The 14875-nt window shown below is 48.5% G+C and overlaps 1 protein-coding gene across 1 annotated transcript in view; it reads right to left on the bottom strand.

The window, feature by feature from the left end:
• Positions 1-14609, bottom strand: part of ST6GAL1 (ST6 beta-galactoside alpha-2,6-sialyltransferase 1) — a 37704-nt gene extending 23095 nt beyond the window's left edge. Inside the window, exons 1-2 of the mRNA XM_030456391.1 lie at positions 14556-14609; positions 6238-6398 (exon numbers count right to left, since the gene is read on the bottom strand). Coding sequence (XP_030312251.1) covers positions 6238-6243 — 6 coding nt within the window. The 5' untranslated portion in view covers positions 6244-6398; positions 14556-14609. The remainder of the gene's footprint in view (positions 1-6237; positions 6399-14555) is intronic.
• Between the last annotated feature and the right edge of the window lie 266 nt (positions 14610-14875).

The following is a 14875-nucleotide window of genomic DNA, read 5'->3' on the forward strand; positions in this document are numbered from 1 at the left end:
AAGAAGGCATGGCCTGATGGAAATAGAGGATTGGAATGGATACCCCTAAAAGCAAAAAATTATCAGAGAAACTGTAAAAAAAATAATAAGTTATTTAACACACACTTCAATTCCTTATCTGGCAAAAACCAAAACAGTGCTTTTTCTATGCAAGGAACTTGAGGCATGGAAGAAAACCAGAAACATCAAAATGACAAAAATGACAAAAGAGTTACCTATTATGTATCTGACAGGAAAGGTGGGAGAATTAAAATACACTGCAGTAACAAGATGCTTGCTTTTCACAGTGTTAGGTAAGCACACATCACTGGTTTCACTGGTTAAACCAAGACTGAACTGGGCCCAGGCATAACTTAGGTCTTGAGCAGCTCTGGTCCAAATGCAGCAATAGAGCAGCTGGGGCAGCAGGAGTCCCCAAGTCAGAATATTCATCAATATTAAATTTATCCTGCAATTCAGGAACCTTGCAGGCAGTCTGAAAAAAACGTCTTCAGAAAAAAAGGAGGAGAAAAGAAACACAGGAATCCATCTATAACCCAATATCCAAGTCCTGGATGTTGCCTATTGCTGAAACAGCAGCCAGGTTCTCAGAAGTCAAAGTATTTGCAGTAGCAGATGTCAACCAGGGGTTTTGTAAAGACACATAAATGAGTCACATCCTGGCACAGGGAGCTGGCTGGACTCTGAGCAGTAATCATGGCTTTCTGACCACAAATCTGATTTATTCATCCAGCAACACTTTCCCCTTGCAGCATCATTTCCAATGTATCTACCATCAATAAGCCCACAGGAAGGTCATCAGGAAGTGACCTTGCCCAAATAAAATTCAGTTTTATAAATCATAGTCAATATAAACACATAGCACAAATCTGAGTGTACTAATAATACAGTCTAGATATATTTCATGCCATTTAAACAGCTGAAGATACTCCTCCACCCCTCTAGGTTTTACACATGTACTTTTAAAACTGAAAGATATTTAGAAAAATGTTGTGGATAAGCTTGAATTTAAAACTACCTGGCTTTATCTTCCCTCAGCAAGCCTCCAGATGCTTAGGAAAGGAAAGCCAGGTTCAATGGGTAGCTCCTACCCAAGCCCAGACTCTGTCCTCTGCTCAATCATTTGCATGGGACATCTCAGCAGGACCAACAGGTACCTGGGGGGGGGGGGATGGAGTAGTGGGCACCAGCTCCATTGGGGACAGGTACAAAGAATTCCCTCTTCCTTCCACACTTGGGATGGATCCGTGGGGCACGATGCAAGTGATCCGATTGCTGACAAATCCACAGCTGCTGGAGGGAGGGAGGGAAGGAGGAGGGAGAGAGGAGAGGAAGGAGGGAGGAAACCCCTTGCTTGTGCAATTGAAACAACCCTGAGAATTTACTGAGGTTGGTTGAGAGAGGCCACAAAGGCAATCCAAGCACCTTTCCTCTCTACTTAATATCTCTAACTCCCAAGGAGGTTTTTCACCTGTTTTTTCTATCAGAAAACCAGAGGGAAGGCTTGGAAAACACCCCCCACCTCCTGTCCCCACATATCCATCACTTGCTTCCCAACCCTCCCACTGCAGACAATCAGTCTGGCACCGAAGCTCTACAATGCCAACTGGATGGAGATTCTGAGCCACATACCTCCCCCAACCCCTGCAGGACCTTCCTCTCCCAGTGATGGCCCCTGGGGTGCCCCAGCTTGCAGGAAAAAGCCCCTGGGTGCATAGGGAAGAAGCCCAGCCAGCCACCCCTCTGGGAATCCCCTGAGGGTACCAAAAGATGAGGGTCCAGGAACAGAGCAGAAGAGACAGGGGGCACAGGGTTTGTAGATACTGTCCCCCAACCTACCAGTATCAAACAGGGAACAAGCTTGCCTGAAAATTGCAGGAAAAAAAACCCCACACCTATCTAACGAATCCCACATAGATGTTTTATTTTCATCACAAATGCCAGGTAGCAAACCTGCAGCATGGATGGAAGAGATCCTAGGCAGATAATTCCAAGTAAAAACAGAAGTGACTCCCTAAAGCCATCATAGGGGGGCCCAGACATTTTGATATCTCCACCATTCCATGCTGGCCCTGGTGCTGCTTTCAGCACAACACATTTCAGCAGTCTTCAGACAGCTCTTGCACGACCTAAACAAACTCCCTGAGCTCCCAGATCCTTGTTTCTCCCCCCCCCAAGCTAGCAATTTGCTAGAAAAAGGGATGAGATATTGAAGGAAGGATGAGATGTGGGAGATGGATTCCCCTGCTTTGGAAACTTTTAAGTCTCAATTTGATAGGGTGCTGCAGAGATAAATTATATAAACAATAATACTACAAGGGTTGGACCAGATGATCCTTGAGGTCCCTTCCAACCTGAAATTCTTTGATTCTCTTCTATGTTATTGCCAAGAACTGAGCTCTTGGCAATACTGTCCACTCAGTGCCACCTGGCCAGGAACATCCAGACTTCTTCATGAAGAAAGCTCCCCCAAACCTAGAAGTCAGGCATCTCTTCTCCCTAGGACAGATGTTTCAGCAGAGGCCATTCTCACCCACCCATAATTACTATTTACAACACTGAACTCCCCTCCTCCCACCCTGTTTTCTAAAGAGGTGCTAAAACTTTACCCATTCCCCAGCACACAGGGTGCCTGAGATGGGCACCCACATAACAGCATTCACTTGCAGAGTTCACACCCCCAAAGAAACCCACATTCATCCAAATCTGTATTATTTTTCTTTTTTTTTTTAAAGCATCACCCATTGGTTCTGTTTAAACACTGAAGTTCTTCCAGCATTTCCCTGGCTCTGTCCTCAGCTCAGGTGTTTCACTGCCAATCCCAACTTAGAATTTCAGGAAGGTTTGGTTGGAAAAGACCTTTAAGGCCACCAAATCCAAGGATGCTCCTAATCCTGCCCAGCCCACCACTGAACCATGTCCCTCAGCACCAAATCTACAGGGATGGGGACTTCACCCTTTCCCTGGGCAGCCTGTGCACAGCAATTTTAGATTTCTAGATTTGTTTTTTACAGATTTTTTTCCCCTAATATTCAGTCTAAACCTCCCCTAGTCCTACCTGAGGCCATTTCCTCTTGTTCTATCACTCCATCTTCTTCACCAACGAAATCCTCAAGGGAAGCTCAGATACACACAGTTGAAAAACCAGGTCTTGTGAGGGAATGTTCTAGATGTTCCACCTGGCTTCTCTTGGTGTCCTGCTGTTGGGAAATGCAACAACCAAAGCAGCAGATGCAACTGCTAGATGTTGGGCCACTCCTGAAAAGCTTCTTCTGGTTGGGTTTCACCTGACTTGAAACTTTTTGGATGATAAACTGCTTCCCAGAATGGGTGGAAACTGGCATACAGGAGGTCAGCTTCAATGTCACAATCCTGGACCAAAACACATCACTGGAATAGATGCCCTCAACTTCAATGCTCATCAAATCTCCTCTGTCCTGCTGTCCTGGGTTGGGCCAGGATAAAGGGCCGCCATGGAGCAGGAGGAAGGGGCGAGAGAATGGCGGCGGCGCTGAGGTAATGGCGGCTCCCGCCCCCTCAGCCCCTGGGCGGGGAAAAGGGAATTTTCTGCCTGGTAATTTTGCTTTCAGCTGCACTTGCTGACACGAACAGCAAGTTTCTCAGGCAGTGTCTGCTGCTGGGACTGATCCCACTCCATGGTTAGAGTTACAGCAGAACCAAGGACACTGCTCAGCTCTGAGGAACAGTTTGCCCTCCAGAAGGAGAAAAGGAGTCAAGAGGTCACCCCTGGAACCCTCCTTTGGGCAGGAAGGGACAAGAGAGATGCCAGAAGTGACCAAACAGAGGATTCCATCCTATCCACCTCATCCTCAGGAGAAATGGGAGGGATCACCAGGCTCAAACCCCTTCCTGCTTCCCCTTCTTCTCCTCTCCCTCTTTGCTTCAGCATCCTGGGAGGATTCCATCCCTTCCTCTGCTTCTGCTCCTGATCCATTCCAGCCTGAATCTGGGTGTTCCTGCCTCCAGCTCCCAACTGCTGCTGACTCCAGGATTCCAGGCTGGACTTTCCCAGGGCTGCCCTGCAGCCTCTGTGCTGATGTGAGAGTTACTGGGGGAGAGGGGGGAGGAACCTGGGATCCATTTTCCTGTCTATTTGTATAGATTGAGTCATTTTTCCTATTTATCATTCCTGTTTCGTTCAAGCTGTGTAGTTCAGTTCCCAACCCATCAGTCTCTCTCCCTTATTCTCTCTCCTTTCTTTATCAGGGAGGGGGATTAATAGAGAGCATCTGTTATTTTGTTTAATTGCCAGGCCAGTGTTAAACTGTGACACAGCCAACTTCTGACAGAGGAAGCTGCCCCAAACTGATAGTGCTGGTGGAGCCCTCTGTCCCACTGCAGATGCACCCCAGAAAGCACAATTAATTATTCTGTTCATTTTAACACCATCCCATTAAACATGCATCATCCTATTATCATTAAAGAGACCTGTATTAAAGAGACCAGGGTTTTGCTGAGCTTGCTCCACTGATCTGGACACCCACCTTGGAATATTATTGCTAAACCTGGATGGAGGCAACACACTGGAGCACATCCCTGTCCTTTTTTCCTCTAGAACCAACATGTCCCCAGTCCCTTTGCTCAGCCCAAGCCACTTTCTAGGGATGCAGAGGGCTCAGAGGCTCCTGCAGAGCACAAGAGAGTATGACCTCCATGTCCCCATCAGATCCTGCCATCTCACCACCCTATCCAAGCTCACACTCCAAGCCAGGTCTTAGTCCAGGCAAGAGGAAGATTTTTCCACAGAGGAAGGAGGAAGAAAAATAAAAGTAAAAAGTGCTTGTTTCCAAATAAAGCCCAAACACACAAACGAAAAAATTAACAAAAAACCCCCCAGCAACCAACCAAAAACCAAAGAGAAGCTTTACATGGCTTTTTTTGAGCCTCTATGCCATGCACAAATCCCCACCTAAGAGGAGTCAAGCTGTCTCCATCTTAGTTCCCTCCTTTCCCCATGAAAACAGCAGCAGTCAGAGATGCCTGAGGCCATGTGCCACCCTCTTTCTTTTCCACTGATTTACCTCCAGCAGGGCACTGCTACTCCTGCCAATGCTCCCCAGGCTCCACACTGCTCCTCATCTTCATATCCCTGCAAATTTGGGCTCCTCTCTGTCTTGTTTGGGGATGGAAATCCAGCAGGCAGCCCAGCCCAAGGGTTTCAGCTTGCAATGCTAAAGGTAATACAACCCTGGGAGGGAAGGAGGAAGGGAGGGAGAAGTGTTTCCAGGCCAGAAAGAAAGAAAGGGAGGTGCATTTTCCATATTAAAGATTCAGGTTTGAAACAGAGGAGAGGAGATGTTTCCAGCTCAGGAGGAAGTGGGGAGCAACATCTGGCTCTGACTGCCAGCAAGTTAGGGATTTAGGGAAGCAGCTCAGAGCTTCCTCCCAGGTGAAAACAGGCAGGAACCCAATACCTGGATTTGCAGTCACCTCTAAAAATGTCCTCCACCAAGTCACCTTTCCCTGTGGAAGGAAAAAAGAGGGGAGGGTCCCAGTACCACCACCCTCCCCAGGCACTGCAGAATTTTGCTTTTCAGGATCAAAACCTTCCAGTGGCCACTAATTTCATGCCAAAGGCTAGCAGCTTGCAGGCAATTATTGGCCCCCTCAGTCTCAAAGCTGAAAGACAGGGCTCTGAGAATATCCAGTGGGGGATGCAGACCTTTTGGCCAAGCTTACCCGGGAGGCAACTGCTGAAGCCCTGCAGGGCTGTGATCAGGGAAAGGGGCAGGATGTTGGCAGCCAAAAGTGGCAGAAAGGAAAATTAGTGGCATCAAGAAGGAAAGCACTCGAGGCAGGTTCAGCTAGGAAAGCAGCTGGCTCATTGCTCTAACCCCCAGCAACATCTCCAGAGGGTTTCTAGGGAAAGCCCAAACCAAAATGAACCCTAGCACACATCTTACATTAATTTTATGCAGATCAGAATAACCACTGGATCTTAAACACAGATCTCTGGAACAGGACCAAAATGCATGAACACCTACAGGGCCTCCCACACCAAGCAGAAGAGGTGTTTTATTTCGCTCTGAAGGAGAAATACAGGCTAGCTGCAAGGGGAATGGCAGAGAATCCTCTCCCCCCCATTGTTTTAAATCCTCCTAGCTCTGCAGGCAGCAGCAGTGCCAACAGCAGAGCCCCTGAAAGGCCACAACACATCTCCGGCAGGCACATGTGTGGAAAAGGGGCAGGAAAAAAGCAGACAGACATGGTCATCACCTTCATCTCCAGGTTCCTTTGCTGTCCACAGCAGTCAAGACCTTCCAGGCAGATGCAGGTTTCCAGGTAAGATCTGTAGGAGATGCCACCTTGAGAAGCACATCTGTGCCCTGCAGGCAATTCTTCGTGCTCCCATTTCCTTTTGAATCCAGTTCTCTAGCCTAGGAAAGAAACGAAAGGGAAGATGTTAGACTGATCAGAAACCAGCAGCCAGAACCATACAGCAAGTCAACAGTGCCATGGAAATGCAAGGATGCCCTGGGCTCAGAATAACAACAAAAAACCTTGGGGTCAGAATAATAACCAAATACCCCAACTTGTGCTGGGGTAAAAGAGCACACAGAGCTGCTTTTTCAAGGCAAAACCTGCTGGTGAGGACCTGGCTTACCAAATTCCCAGGAGCCTGACACCAGGAGTCAGGGAATGCCAAGACCAGGGCAGAATTCTGGGTCCCTCAGGTGTTCTCAGGGATGCAGAGGGTAAAACCAGAGACATTAACACCAAACACTACCCAGATGTAACTGAGCTGCTCCCTGCTTATCTGATGGCCCTTGGCTGGAAACACAAAAAGAACCTTTGCAGAGTTGATTATTCTAACCTCTCCCCTACTCTTGAAAAGAAATTCACAGTCCCTGCAGCACGTGTGCTAAAATCCTCTTAAATAAGGTATTAATCACAAGACTCTTCAGGCTGGGAGCACCAGCACTGCTTGAAAAATGTCAATGTCATCCAGCCCTTTTTGTGGATTGGTGTGACATTCCCCAACTTCCAATCATCTGGGATGTCCCCAGTGAGCCAGGACTGTTGGTAGATGACAGAGAGAGGCTTGGCGAGCTCTTCTGCCAGCTCCCTCATCACCCTTGGGTGGATCCCATCTGGTCCCATAGATTTGTGGGGATCCAAGCAGCTCAGTAGGTCACTGACTGTTTCCTTCTGGATTACAGGGGAGCTGTTCAGATTCTCGTCTCTTTCTACAAGCTCCAGAAGCCTCAGCCTTGGGTCTTTTTCCTTTGGAAAAGCTATGGAAAAAGCTTGCCATGAACCATCCCCACCAGCACAGCCTGCAGGTACCAAAAATCCCTACATTCCTGGCAGGATGCTCCCAGCTGCTGCCTCTGCTAACTGGGAGCACTGGGGAGTGTTGAATCCCACTCCAGGTTTTTGTTTACTTCCAGATTAAGGCAACCAGGAGAGATGCCCAGGGGTGGAAGCTGGGCAGGCAGACCTCAGGCCTCCTGACAGCATCACTTTGGTTTATTTTATTATTGGTCTGAGCACCACTGAGGTGCTGAGAAGGCTGAGCCACTGCCCAATAATTGCTCTGACAGATGGGCAATGAAAGGCTAAGTTTAAATGGAGTTTAGATGGGAAATATCCAGCCAAATTAATGGCAGGCATGAATTTTAAAAGTCATATTTATATGCATTCATGACCTTGATACTCCTTTGCATCTGTAACTATGGTAAGCTTAAATCTCATCCATTTCCACTCACTCCCAGCATGGACTGAACTAAATTCCATGCTGAAACTTAACACCATTTCTGACAGCAAACTTTACAACTAATCCTTTATTAACTTTCATGAATTTTGCTCCTTAGATTGCAAATATATGATTGCCTCTCCAGCTAATTAAACAACCCACAAATATCTAATAAAATATTTATCCAGTTGCACTCCCCTAGTAACAAGGAGAGCATCTCAAACTCAGAACATCAAATTCATTGAAATGCATTGCTGGTCTCCATCTGCAAGAGACTGGTGTTTTGCAAAGTGATTTACAAAGAGAGAAAAGGTTTCCAAAATTGAGAGCAGAAAGGCAGAAGGTAGCTATGCCAGAGTTGAAAAGTAATTTGATTTTTAAAACTTTGGAGTTTTAAAAACACGTTTCTAGCCGCATTTGGAATTGCTGAGCCACATTCCTAGGACCTCAAATACTCCCAAGACAGCAAGCAGTGATTGCTCTGCTGCAGATAAATCTCTTTATTTACCTATTTATTGCAGGTAAATCTAAAGAAAATTATCTTCCTCCTGAGCATCTCTTCAGTGCTTTCCACACGCCCTCTCAAAGCAGGCAACCTTGCTGACAGCCCAGGGCCACTGCTCAGTGTCATCTCTGTCACCTTTTCAGGATTTCTCAATCCATAGGAACTACTCATTTTGCCAGACTCCAGAAGGCTGTGTTTATTCCCAGGTTAAACTAAATCTAAAAATGCCAATGACCACTCAGTTCCCACTTTCTATCGTGAGCAGAAAATCTGACAAACCAACCCAGCATGAGTGCTTCTTCAAATCTTCTTCCTGCACTGCTCCTCCTTCACCCTCACCTCTCTCCAAATCCCCTTTTCATCTTACAAGTGCTTCAGGAATCCCCCTGCCTCCAGCACTGAAATTCATCCTTGGGAATATTTCCTTCATCTCTGCTCCTGATGCTTTCATCCTGCATCCCATCCCTGCTCTGCTAAACCCTGGCCCTGCAGCAGTTTTGTTGGGAATATCCCACAACACAGAACTGCCTGGAGAGGAGGTCCCCCTCCAGGACCCATTCCCATCAGGAGTTTTTGTTTGGAAAACAAAACCTCAGGAGTTAAGCAGAGTTCCAGGCTTCACACAACATTCACCATTAAGCTCTGGGAGGAATTTAAGGCACAACCAGTGGCTCTCCTATTATTATTCCAAGAAAAGCTCCACGACATAAGCATTTGTGAAAAGTGAATTCCAATATTGCAAGATCAGCTCTTAATAGAAATTTATTTAAAAAAAAAAAAAAGAAATTTATACAAAACTGTAAATTAAAAAAATAAACCCAAACCAAAAACCAACCACAAAAACCCCACCACAGCTTGATTTCAACAATTTTAATATTACTTCTGATTTCCTTAAGACAAGGACAAAGAATGGCAAGCCAGGTCAGAGGGACAACCAAGAAATACCACAAGTGATCATCCATCCTTGGACCAAAGTAAAAGCCTCAAATTATGTAGAAGTAGATCTTGGGGGAAGGAGAAAAAAACAAAACCAAACCAAAAAAATAGCCACAGCCAAATAAAGAAACACACCATCCCAAATTAGGTGGCAAAGGCTCACACTCAAACTTGCAGTCTTGCTAGGTAACACAACTCTCAGCATCAAGTTTTCTTGGAGCAATCAGGGAAGATTTCTTGATTTAAAACCCAAATTAAATGCTTTCAAGATGCTCTGTGAAGGGCTTTTACCAACCCTGGTACCAGGGAATACACAGAGCAGGCCACTGGTACCTGCTGGGCAGCACACACACCAGCACCTGCATCCCAGCATCCTGCAAACTAAAGGATTTATCTTGCAGAGCTGAACTCATGGCACCAGGTAGGGAGGGATGGGCTTCAGCCCTGCTTTGCAGAGCCAGTTCTGCTCAGTCCTTTTTAGTGTTGCTCACCCTGGGACTCCAGGAATGAGAAGGAAAACTCACTTGTGAGTCCTGGTGCTGGGGACCATCAGGGGGCTGGAGGGAGGGATGGCAGGGAGGAAGCTTTGGCTTCACCTCTCCCTAAAGGCTTGCAGAAAAGCCAGAACTCCTGATTTTGACATTTGAGCCACTTGCTTACAGGTATGTTTTGCTTTAATCCCCCAAGAGTATCTGGTAACAATGATTCCTGCTGGCTAGACATCTAAAGAGTACTTTATACTGAAAGCATCTCATTTCATCTTGGTTTAATCACCATTATCATCGTAATTAAAGGAACATTCAAAGGAACTGCTTGTATTTCACACTTGTAGACAAGTTACCAGCCAAGCAGCAGAGACTTCAAGCACATCTGAACCCTCCAGGAGTTTTAGTCAATCTCTTTGAGTAATCTCCATGTGAAGCTTCTCCAAACACAAAGGTCTCCAGCAGTTGCCCACCTTACACTCAGAACAAAGCCTGTCCTCAGCAAAGCAGCCACAGTGAAAGCTGGAATATGTAGGTCAGCAATCTAAGAAGTGCAAGGGTTAGGCCAAAAGTAATCAAGATGTGATCATAAATGCTCTCTGACTGCTAATCCTGTGATTCAAATTGTGATTCAAATTGCCAGCAAAATCTTGAGGGCTACAGAAAAGGTCTGTGCGTTAAAAAAAACAAAACAAAACAAAACCCACAAAAACCAAAACTACAAACCCATTTTTTGGGATTCTTTTATCATGATCTTAGGAATGTCAAGCTGAGAACAGGAAAATGACATTTTCATTCACAGGCTGGCATACCCTGGTGTAACCTGTCCCGAGAATAGGGAGACCAGGACACTGCGCCTCCTCTCTGCCCTTTCAAAAGCTGCCGTGCAACAAAGCAAGTAGGGTCAGGAGAAGCACACAGGAGGTGGAAGAACTTGAGTTAAACATCTCAGAACCAGCCACCTGAGAACAAAGGGCAGGACAACCTGACATGGATTTCTGGCCAGCATCCATTCTCTATAGATCATAGAACATAGAATTGGCTGGGTTGGAAGGGACCTGCACAGATCATCAAGTCCAACCCTTGAACCACCGTTGCGGTTGCTAGACTATGGCACTGAGTGCCACATCCAGTCTCTTTTTAAATAGCTCCAGGGACGGAGAATCCACTACTTCCCTGGGCAGCCCATTCCAATGCCGGATCACTCTCTCCGTAAAGAAATTCTTTCTATATCTAACCTAAATTTCCCCTGGCACAACTTAAGACCCTGCCCTCTTGTCTTGTTGAAAGTCGTCTGGCAAAAGAGACCAACGTCCACCTGGTTACAACCTCTTTCAGGTAGTTGTAGACAGCGATGAGGTCTCCCTGAGCCTCCTCTTCACCAGGCTGAACAGCCCCAGCTCTCTCAGCCTCTCCTCATAGGGTCTGTGCTTGAGTCCCTTTACCAGCCTGGTTGTCCTCCTTTGGACCTGTTCCAGGACCGCGATATCCTTCCTGAACTGGGGGGCCCAGAACTGGACACAGTACTTGAGGTGTGGCCTCACCAGGGCTGAGTACAGGGGCAGAATCACTTCCTTGGACCTGCTGGCGACACTGTTCCGGATACACGCCAGGATGCCATTGGCTTTCTTGGCCACCTGGGCACACTGCTGGCTCCTGTTCAGCTTCCTGGCAATCCAGACTCCCAGGTCCCTTTCTGCCTGGCTGCTCTCCAGCCATTCTGTCCCCAGCCTGTAGCGCTGCATGGGGTTGTTGTAGCCAAAGTGCAGGACCCGGCACTTGGCCTTGTTGAACCTCATCCCATTGGAATCAGCCCAACTCTCCAGTGTGTCCAGGTCCCTCTGCTGAGCCCTCCTGCCTTCCAGTTGATCGACACTTCCCCCCAGCTTAGTGTCGTCTGCGAATTTGCTGATGATGGACTCAATGCCCTCATCTAGATCATCAATGAAGATATTGAACAGAACCGGGCCAACACTGATGGGGACACCACTAGTGACCGGCTGCCAACTGGATGCAGCCCCATTCAGCACCACTCTCTGGGCCCGGCCCTCCAGCCAGTTCTTAACCAGCACAGGGGTGCTCCTGTCCAAGCCCACGGGCTGATAGTTTTTTTCAGGAGATGCTGTGGGAGACGTGTCAAAGGCCTTGCTGAAGTCCAGGTAGACCACATCCCACAGCCTTCCCCCGCATCCCACCAGCCGGTCACTGATCATAAAAGGAGATCAGGTTGTCAGGCATGACCTGCCCTTCCTAAACCCGTGCTGGCTGGGTCTGATCCCTTGCACATCCTGCCAGGTGCTGTGTTATTGCACTGAGGATGATCTGTTCCCATGACCCTGCCAGGCACTGAGGTCAGGCTGACGGGCCTGTAGTTTCCTGGTCCTCTTTCCGGCCCTTTTTGTGGATTGGCGTGACATTCGCCAACTTCCAATCATCTGGATGTCCCCAGTGAGCCCAGGACTGTTGTAGATGATAGAGAGAGCTTGGGCAAGTTCTCTTCTGCCAGCTCCCTTCATTACCCTTTGGATGGATCCCATCTGGTCCCCCATAGACTAAAGATCCAAGCATCTTAGTAGGTCACTGACTGTGTCCTTCAGGATTACAGGGGGGGTGTTTAGATTCATGTCCTCTCATGCATTTCAGCTCCTGCAACACAGGACTCTGCAGGCTTCAAATCAAGATTTAAGCACTTGCTTACTTTGTCCCTAGCAAGCAAGGTCTCTGGGAATGCTGGTGCCCCCTTTCCACAGTTTGGTTTTAACCAAGTATTTGCAAACAACCAGTAGTTCTCAGCACAAGCAGCTTGCTTATACAAGCCTCATCAACCAATATCTGTTTGCACAGGAATTAGCTGGGGATAACCAGGTATTCTTCCTGTTTTCCAAAACCTAACCTCACGTTTGCTGTCATCAAGAGCCACACATAGGCCCAGCTGCCCACTGGCACGGGGTGTCCATCTGCATTTTCATTTTCCATCTGCCTTTTCCAGAGGCAGACACTTAAGACAACACCAGATACACCCACAAAGCCCACACCAAGTCACCATTGCTGGGTGTGAACACAACGCTGAGCTCCCTCCGGGTAATTTGGCCTACCTAAGGCGAAATGACCCATAAAAAAAGAGAGATTCTCCAGAGCCAGCTGCAGCGCCTGCACAACTTCTCCTGTCCCACTCTGTGCTGGTTCACTGGAGTCCCTCAGGACACAAACACTCAGCACCAACAGAGCTGCCATCCCTGCAGCAATCACACCTCCAGCAGCAGCAAACCAACCCATCAGCTGAGCCAGAAGAAACATGAGAATTCCTCTTGAACTCTGCAACCCACATCACTCAAACAGAGTTTTTGCCCAAAGGTAGCAGAGAAGAGGAGATCCCTGGGGCAGAGGCAGCCTCGCCCTCGAAGACCGCCCAGGTCCCTCCTGCAGCTTAACCAGGAGCATTTGCCTCATATCAGTCCTTGGCCTCTGTTCCAGGGGCCTTCTGTGGGATATGACTTTATCCCCGGGTTGTATTCTTCCTTCCAAGGGGGAAACGTATCCAGCATCACTCACGTACTTATAACCCACTATCCTTAGTTACTCCAAGCTTCACTTAAACCTCCCTGACCTGGTGACCCAGGCAAAGGGCACTGTAATGAAGTGCAAGGGATGTGTGCTCTTACTATTAATCTTGTCCCAGACCTCAGCAGATGAGGGCACAACCCAAAGGCAATAACAAGATCTTGCAGCAGAACCTGAGGACTGCCTGCTGCCCTTACCCTCCCCTGTAAAGCTTTATTTTAGCCTTATTTTTAGCGCATGTAAATGCTTATTTTAATTCAGCCTGCCCCACAGTGTCAGTCCCGCTTCCACCAACCCCCTAAGAAAGCAGCACAGACACCCAGCAACGGTTCTCCCACTTATTTAAGGTTCTCCAAACTATGGGAAATTATTCTTTATTAATCTTATGTGCAAGGAGGGTTATAAACTTCCATAGGTCAGATGCCAACCCTTTAGGCCAAGTGCCTCTAAGGAGGGAATTGCTCACTGCAAGTGTTACCTCACGCATTAACAGGCAGCTCTGGTTTCTCATTCCCTGCAACAGCCAAGAAATCTCCTGCTACATCCAGCTGCCCTGTGATGGCACCTTCTCCCTCTCAGATATTTTTGTGTTGACACTGTCAACGATTAGATCCAGTTGCAGCAAAGCACTTATGGAAACCATCTCCATTCCTTTACCTACCCGATTTGCAGGGTGGACTCGTAAATAAAACCGAGATTTGCGCCTGACAGCCACCACCCCAGCATGGCAACACACCCCCTCCCCGAGGGTAAATATTCCCCTCTGCTGCGAGCTGTTTAAAACAAATCTGCCTACTTATAAAAAATTAATCCAGTGCCTATCCCTTGCTACAACTCATGGGGGCCGGGCAGCCGTACAAGGATCAGCCAAATTCAGTTGAGAATAAATAACAGAGAGGGGACCAAGGGGACTGGAGGGAGGCACAGGGTCTGCTGGTCTGCTTTCGTTGGCATCATCTGCCTCGCCTCGCTCCCCCCCCTTCGACCTTCCTTTGGTACCGGTACTGGGCCAGAACTGAGCAGCAAGTTCTGCTGGCAAAGCCCGGGCAGGGTTGGGTCCCCTTCAATCCCCCAGCCAGACAGCACCGGACCGAGGCCGGGAAAGGGGATGGGGGCGGACGGACGGGCATCTCCAAACAAGCTCTGCTTGCAAGTTTATCCTCCCAGCTTCTAAGAATAAACCAAATAATTATTAATACACGAGGAACTAATAATAAAGTTCAGCCGCGGCGATCGCCCTCCCGATCCACACACCCTCACTCCAGCCATGCCGAGACCCCCTCGGCGAAGACCCCCGGGCTGGGGGCGGCTCCTCCGCGGCACCTGCGCCCCGGCCCGCTCCCTCACTCACCCGCACCGGTTCCGCACCGGTTCCGCCGCCGCCCGCCTTTTGGTTGCCGCCGCGGCCGCGGTTTTTAAGCGTCGTTCCCCAGGCAGGGGCGGGGGCCCAGGGCAGGTGCTGCCAGCCCGGCTGCCTCCGGCGGGCACAGGGAGAGCCGCTCCCTCGGGTTTTAAGGAGGGAGCTGAGCCGGTACGGGCGCTGAGCGGTACCGGAGGGTTGGCTGCGGGAAAAGCTGGTCAGGAGCTGGTGAGGCTGGGAAGGACGAAGTCGTACAGAGCAGGGAGAGAGGGCTGGCAGCATCCTCCATCCTCCTCCTTGCCACGGAGCGG

This window comes from Calypte anna, chromosome 9 (assembly GCF_003957555.1).
Source record: "Calypte anna isolate BGI_N300 chromosome 9, bCalAnn1_v1.p, whole genome shotgun sequence".
In the NCBI taxonomy this organism is placed as follows: domain Eukaryota; kingdom Metazoa; phylum Chordata; class Aves; order Apodiformes; family Trochilidae; genus Calypte; species Calypte anna.